Consider the following 8022-nt stretch of genomic DNA (forward strand, 5'->3'; position numbering starts at 1 on the left):
GCCGGAAGGAAGCGGATCCCTATAAATCTGCCCACCAGCAGACGGCTCCCAGAAAATGTGTTAATGTAGGGGTGTAGTCACTGCTCGCGTAAAGTGCTTGACATCCACGAGGGAAGACTTGTTGATCCTTCTAATCTGTTTTAAATCCAGTGCTTCACTCTCTTAATCCACTCTGGAAGCCATTTTAAAGTAAATCACTTAAGCTTCACTTCAGCACGCAGAAGACTCTTGTTCATGTAACAAATATTTTTAAGTCTTCATTAGTTAGTATAAAAGAAAATATTAGTGAAGTATGTTCCTCACTTTGAATTAGAGAGGCATTTGTTCCTCTTACGGCTTCAGAATGTACTTATTTGATCCTCTTCAAGTCTTCACCTAAGATAGTTACATCTGAGGTGTAAGAAGACCAGTAATGCGATTATCAAGCTGCACTTGATAAAATGTTGGAGACACGTAGATAGTTTGATAATCTTATTCAGGCAATAAAATAGTAAGATTCTTTCCATTTTGTAATGTCCTGCAGGTCATGCTATGAGGAATGCTCAATGGCTTTGATGCCTTTTCCTGGTCTTAAAATCAAGAGTCATACACAGTTAGAAGGGGAAAAGGGATTTTACCTTGGTATTTATTTTAAGGATCCTTAGGTGCACACATCCAGGTCAAATGCACCGAAATGCACCCTGCGAAAATGCACCCCCCCAAAAGATCGGGTATAACATTATAGGTTTTCCTAATTAGCATATCTATCAAAGATTCCCCAATGAGAGGCTCGAGTGAGCCCCCCTCCCCAAGGAACCTTCCCCTGGATGGTTCTATCTTGGTTTACAGGATGTGTTCTGGAGAGGACCTTGGGGTCTGGGGCACACTGATCCCCAGCTACGAAGCTTCTAAAATGTTTAGTCTCTCAGTTTGACAAACAAGTCCAAGAATGTAGGCAAAAAGCACTAGGAATACAGAAGTTGTAAAAAAAGGTATAACAGGGGTATAAAAGAAAAGGCAAAAAATCTTCATGGCATCATCTTTGGTCAGGTCATCCTGCTTTATTTCATTTGAGAGCACAAACACTTGGCATAAAGATGTAAGGACTAGTACAGATAGTGCTGAGCTGTGTGTAGAATAACACAACTTTATATTAAAAAGGGAAGTTAGAAATGGAACTCCTGGAGAGGGGCCAACAGAGAGCTTCAAGGATGGTTAAGGAACTGGAGTATCTGTCCTGTGAGGAAAGGTTGAGGGAGCTAGGTCTGTTTAGCCTCAAGAAGAGATCACTGAGAGAGGATCTTACCAATGCATTCAAGTATGTTAAAGGGTAGGTGGCAGGAGGATGGGGCCAGACTCTTTAAGTGGTGCCTGTGACAGGGCAAAGGGCAGCAGACACAAACACAAGAAGGTTCATCTCAATATGAGAAAAAACTTTCTTAGATTGGGGGTGACTGATCACTGAAACAGATTGCCCAGAGGGGCTGTGGAATTTCTTCCCTGGAGATGTTCAAAACCTGCCTGGACATGATCCTGTGCAAACTGCTCTGGGTGAACCTGTATTAGGATAGGGGGGTTGTGCTAGATGATCTCCAGGGGTCCTTTCCAACCCCAGCTATTCTGTAATTTTGTGAAATTTTGATTGCAGAGCTGTAAACCATTTATTCATTAAAAATTAGCTGTTGTTTCAGTCTACTTTCTCATTTATTTTAGATGACAGCAAGAGGAAGTCTAGGTATCCTATGCTCAACTTTTTGTAGGTCTTAAAATTACAACAGCATGCAAATGTATTAGAGTGATAACACAAATAGCTAACCTTAGCCCCACTGACATCTGAAAATAGCTAAAGAAATGGGATGTTTTCAGCCTAGAGGAGGAGGGATCTAATCAGTCTTCCATTAGTGAGAGGTATTACTTCTCACTGAAGAAAGATGGAGGTGTACTCTTTGCAAGGGACCATAGTGACGGGGCAGGAGGCTGTGGGAATGAGGTACTTTGGGGAGAATTGTGTGGCTGTAGGAAAAACGTTTTTCGCTGTTAGAACAGTTAACCGTGAAAAGTTTGCCTGTTGAAGTGATGGAGTTATCTTTGAGGACATGGCTTGTCAGGGTCCTGGGTCATCTCCTCTGAGGCCCTGTGTTCTGCAAAAGATGGGACCAGTGAGCTTCAGAGGCCCTTGGCAACATGGACATGTTCTGCAGGGATGCGCACCTGTCTGTCGACAAATGCGAAGTGGGGGATTGAACCATAAATGCATCTTCTCCAGTTTGACCTCAAGGGTATTAAGTTTGCCTTTTTGCCAAGTTCAAGGTCACAGAGTTCAGCAAACCTTCAGCAAACCTCTGGAGCTTATACAGCTGCAGAAAGAAATGCTGTTACCCTTTTGTTCTTATTTCCCCTGTTCCTGAATTTGAGTGGTTCCATTGTGAGTTAGATGGGGAAACTCAACTAAATTAAAGAAAAATTTGTCAAATAAATAAAGTCGTTTTTCAGATTGTTTTTTTCACTGCACTGCAGTAGAAAAATGTATTTGTTGTCACCAGACAAGGGTAGTAGAGAGTGAGATTTTCCTTACTGTGCTGGTGCATTCCAACTTAAGCTGTAGATTGTCAAACAATAATGGGGAATAAAGAGAATTCATTTCATGTTCTCTACTCAACTTCTTTGCTCAAAGCCTTTGTAATTATTTTTTTCTGTAGCTATTGCATGCAACAGTAGTTGCAGCAAGAGTAGTTTTTAAGCATTCTGATTGATAGTGTTTCATACACAATGATTGTCAGCACTGAGGTTTTGCAGGAGAATGCAACTCTGCTGGTCTCTGAAGTCTTTAAGATTCAGGTCCTTCATGGTGCTCTTTGTAGTGCACTTAATCAGTTTCTCAATTTGTCACTTCAAATGCTTTCTGAATTCTTCAGTGAAATTGTAGTCTTTGTCCACGATTGAAGACAAAGGGGTCTGGATCTGTCATCAGAAGTGTTCTGTTGGCCATCCTGTGTGGAAGTAGCTGTAGATAAAGTTTTTACACTTCTTGGCATGTGTCACCTAAGGTGCTGCTAAGAGTTGTTTTTGTTAGGACATATGTCTGTTAATTTTCTGTGAGGCAGCGTAGCATATGAAGTAAGGATTCAGTGCCTAAATGGCTGCGTTGCAACCTCTGTATGACCAGTGGTGCCGGCTGTTCTTGCCCACCGTACATAAATTCCAACACAGTACAGGCTGTTCCTTAGTAATGCTGGAGACACAGTCAACTCTGAATAAGTGAACTGAACCCTAACTATATGTAAAACCACTTTTTAAATTCATATATCTGACATATGCATTTTTAACTGTAGATGAGATTTACTGTCTGTATTGTATGTATCACCTTGTGGTTTTGGAGCTACTTTGTAGCAGTTTCTAGTGCTGATGTTGGCATGCTGTTTGTGCCTCTGTGGAAGTAACTTAGCTGGGTAAAATAGAGTGAAAATGTATTTTAAATAGTTCTAGTAAAAGACTGTCAGTGTTTGTGAATATCAGAACGTACAGGCAATGTTTCAAATAAATAGTTTATTGTAACTGCACAATAAATTTCTTGGGGCTTTTTAGTGAAATTAGTGATTTTTTTTATTTTTTTTTTTTTAATTAGTTAGTTATCCAGGGTCAGATTTTGGGTTAAACAGAGGTCTGATAGATGGTAAAAGTGGATATAAGCCTTGAAGTGTTAATTTTGCACTTTGAAAGACAATTTCCTAGTCATTGGAAGGGTTAAAATTTGCTCTTGTTCCAGATAGAAATACTTCTGTGTGCAACATACTTTTTTGGCTTTCTCTACTCAGATAATTATTGGAAATAATAATAGTAAAGATACATATTTTACCAGCCCACTGGTAGGAATGTCACCCTAGGACGTTGTGCCACTTTATTGAGATTAGCATCTGCTGCATTGTCATTTGGCTGCTGTGCTTTAATTAGAGTAATTATTTTGGTTGTGTGCTTTGGGCTGGATCACATCACCATTTTTTCCATGGTCTTACTGTTTGTGGTTCTGATGCAGAACCTCATGCAGAAATTAAGTGGCTCTGGAGGCTTCTGTTTGCATCTGTCTCTTCAGAGGTGCCAACTACTGGTGGCCAAGGTGGCTCACCAGTTTGTGAGGTAAATACAAATTACAGCTTCATTTCCTAAGGAAAGCTGTTATTAACTGTTGGTTTTCCTTGGCATGCTGAATTGTAGTTTCTGCATGTGTAGCAGTTGTTTCACAATCCATCATCTTATCTGGTGTAAGGAGAACAAGAATTTCTAGAAAGATCAGCAGACAAGTGTGGGTGGCAAAATATACATCCAGCTAATTTTAGTCTGAGTCAGAACATCCAAGGTACCATTACATGAGCATTTTCTCTCATAGCAAGTTCTCCCAGGTTCCTAACCCAGTGCAGTTGCTCAGGTGCTCTGTCAGAGTGAGTAATCCCTGTTGGAGGGCCATGCCGTGGGTGGCTGCAATAGTTTAAGTTAAGACACACCTAGCAAAGAAGGTGTTAGTTAGCAGGTATGATAGCCCATGTTCATGGAAGCAAGCTGTAGGAAATAAGGACATTCAGCATGCTAGCTACTTCACTGCTCTGTTGGAGACTTGAATGTGACATGCTTAATTTTAGATGTTTAAGTAAGGTAGTCATGTAGCCTGCTTTACACCCAAGGACCAGAAATAAGTACCTCTAGATGTTAATTCATCCTATATGCCTGTTCATACATTGTTTGCTTACAAAATAGGCTTTGCTGTTTGACACTGACATCTAAGCATCCGAAGTTGGGTTTGGGGCACAATGAGAGGCAGCTTACTATAGTTAAGGGTTACCTTGCATATGCACCTAATGCATGTTTAGGGGATTGTTTGTGTAAGAATTCTTCACAGAGAGCTAGTGCTCGATATGTTAATACCATAACCTAGTTTACTTTGTAGTGGGTTGTTTTGTTGGGGTTTTTTTTTTCAGGTAGACAGGCCCTTAGGTAAATTTTGAATTGACATGTCATTATTATATAAAAGGAGGGGCAGCTTATATGAAAAACCTTGTTGAGACAGAGAAATGTTTTCAGTACAAAGAACATTATTTTGTCCAGTAGATAAATTTCATGTACTCTGAGCTAGGCTCTGTGTTGCACCACCGTCAAAGGCTGAGAATTCATAGAGGTATCTGTTGCTGCAACCATTTGTTAATTTCCCCATGATATGTATGGTGGGAAGTGTAAGTCTTATCTTTTTCTTTTAGGTTGACAATTGCATTTTTCGCACTCTCTGGTCTGGATATGTTGGATTCCTTAGATGTGGTGAACAAAGATGATATAATAGAATGGATTTATTCCCTGCAGGTCCTTCCCACAGAAGACAGTGAGTGAGTTTTTAGTTTTTTTATTGATATTAACATCTTTACTTTTGCTTTTTACTTGGGGAATAGTGGATGGCTCTTGTTTTTATAAAATACAAGGTTGACCTTCCTGAAGTGCTGTCCTGATAATTTCAGGTAGTAATGTTGAGCAGATCTTGGAAATAGCTCCCTCGCAAATAATAAAGCTAGAAAAACCAGAAATTAATTTGAACATAAGCCAGTTTAAAATAGTATAATGAAGTTGCACTTTTAGGCATCTCAGAGGAATGTTTCACCTGGTTCTAAAAGAAATGGATATGTTGTGAAAGTATTACAAGTCTAATAGGAATACTATTAATACTAGGATTATATTGACTTCCACTCCAATGCCAGGAGCTCTGATCTTAGGTGTGGTTATTTACAACAGCTTTTGGAAAATTGGAGGTGTAAGGGTAAGAAGCAAAAAAGATAAACACAGTCCCTGCTTGAGAAAGAAAGATCTGTTCCTTAGATCTGTGAAGGTTGAATTCACCCAAGGTTTTGAGAAGGAATAGTGCTGCTGCTGAATCCCAGTTTTCCTCAGATTGCACAGCAGATTCAAGCTGGTGAGGGAACACACAGGAAACATTCCTTTCCTGGTGACTTGACAAGAAGTTAGGGGGTGCTGTTCCTGTAGGCTAGTTGGTGGTGGCGGTTTTTTCTGTGGCAGCCCAGGTGAATGGCTGGTAGCAGTAGAAGGGGTTGGAAGGAGGGAGGGAGATGTGGGCAAGGCACTGCTGCTTTATGACAGAAGGTGCTGGGATGTTAAATGCTGGTGTGGGCATAGCTCCAGGCTGGTGGTCTCCAGAGCAAAGACAATTCCAGGTGCCTGTCTGTAAAATCGTGAACATGCACTTTGGATGGATGTAGAAAGAAAATTGTGTGTTTCCTTTATATTATCTTGTCTAATTATATACTACAAATTAGGTCTCTAAAATCAGTTTTATGAAGTAAGCATATGGAAATCAAGACTGCTGATGCTTTATTTTTACAGTAATAAAAAAACCCTTTTTCTTACTCTGGAGGTTTAGAAACCATCAGATCCACGACAGAAATTAGTTCTAATAGATTTCTTTTTTCTTGTGTTGTATTCCAGGATTGATTCTTGAAAATTTGGATTACATAATTATTCCTGCAAAGTTTATTAATGATTAGAAGGTTCCTGTGCCTTACTGTTAAAAAATCTTTCCACTGTGTACATGCTTTGTTTTTAGGAGTAGCTCACTTTGTGACTTTTATCGCAGTCTTCAGGACTTCATTCCAAAAGAACAGGGAAGTTTGCAAGAAGAGAGATCAGAACGGGCATTTCTGTTTGTTTGTCTTTGACAGTAAGCAGTAATTCTCTGGGGGTTTCTACGTGGCCAAAGTTCAGAATATTGCTCTTGTCTAGAGCCTCCTAGGGAGGGCAGTCAAAATCTCAGCATGCAGATGTGGAGACTAACGGTTCAGCGGAGATGTGCTCCTTCTTTTTCTAGCTATCATCCCCTTATTAAACTGAGGGGAGTTTTGGGGAGCGCACTTTTGGCAGTGCACTCTGTGCTTTCTTCTTTTCACTAGAAGACCAAGCTTCCCTTCAGTCTTGCATTTTTGTATCATACTGTAATAACTTCTTATGCTTTTGGTAATAGCACTGCTCTTATCTGGTCGCTTGACTACTGAAACTTTAGCATTATTTGTATTTCATTTTTGCTTTTTCTGTTGGACGATAGAAAGTGCAAAATGTAAATGATGATGATAGCAGCAGGTTGGAAATTGGATGACTAAATGTGAAGAAGGAAACACCTACGCTCCTGTAATATCTCCTTTCAGTAAAATGCATTGGCTCTCTGTTTTTTAATCCTTGGTGGGTGCAGTGCTTGTTAATTGGCAGCCTCCCAGCAGCAGAGCTCCTGCTCCCTCTTTCGGTCTCTTTGAAGAAGTAACTGAACTGTGGTAGGTAGGCTAGGGCACTGAAGTTTCTGGTTTCAAAGTGCTCCTGCATCTCTAGTTAAAGAGGCGATTGCTAACTTGATGGGTTGGAATCTGTCCAGGTTAAAAAAAAAAAAAAAGACCAAGAAAGCACAACATTTTACTTTTAAAGAAACATGCTATTGCAGCATTTTTTTCATGCATTCTAATAAATCTTTCTTTCCAGGGAATATTGGTTTTTAAACATTTAAATTAGAATACTTTTTATAATGATGAATTCCACCAGTCTAAAGTAACTCTATTGTACTTGATAGAACTCTTCACTAAGTTTGACTCTGGGACTGAAAACCAGTTTAAAAGCTACATTTTAAATGGGAATATGTGTTTACAGAATCTTGGGGTTTGTTCTTGATTGCATCAGTGGTTGAATTTCTAAAGTTCAGTATCAGTCAAAAAGAGAATTCCTGAAATACTTATTAGAAAAATAAATTTTTCTGCACTTCACATTTGTCCCTCCAAAGATTCCTTTATGCACAGCACTTAAATTGATTTTTATTTAAAGCATTGTTTTTAAGATGGTAAACTCAAATTATTTTGAGAACTACTGCTGCCTTACAGTCTTTTTTCCAGTGGATGGGAGACAGAACAGTTGATGCTTTGCAAACTTAGTGTCTGTTTATTTTTATCAAAAACTGTTATAGTAAGTGTACTGGCTGGGCTGGAATTCCTTTTTTTTCATAGTAGCCTCTAAGCT

General features: G+C 39.4%; 1 protein-coding gene across 1 annotated transcript in view; it reads left to right on the top strand.

Annotated features, from left to right (window-relative positions):
• Nucleotides 1-5216: 5216 nt before the first annotated feature.
• The window catches only part of PGGT1B (protein geranylgeranyltransferase type I subunit beta), a 30375-nt gene continuing 27569 nt past the window's right edge, over nt 5217-8022 (top strand). The window contains 1 exon segment of the mRNA XM_008629156.2: nt 5217-5344. Within this exon segment, the coding sequence (XP_008627378.1) occupies nt 5263-5344 (82 nt within the window). The 5' untranslated portion in view covers nt 5217-5262.

Source organism: Corvus brachyrhynchos, unplaced genomic scaffold (genome assembly GCF_000691975.1).
Source record: "Corvus brachyrhynchos isolate BGI_N302 unplaced genomic scaffold, ASM69197v1 scaffold90, whole genome shotgun sequence".
Lineage (NCBI taxonomy): Eukaryota > Metazoa > Chordata > Aves > Passeriformes > Corvidae > Corvus > Corvus brachyrhynchos.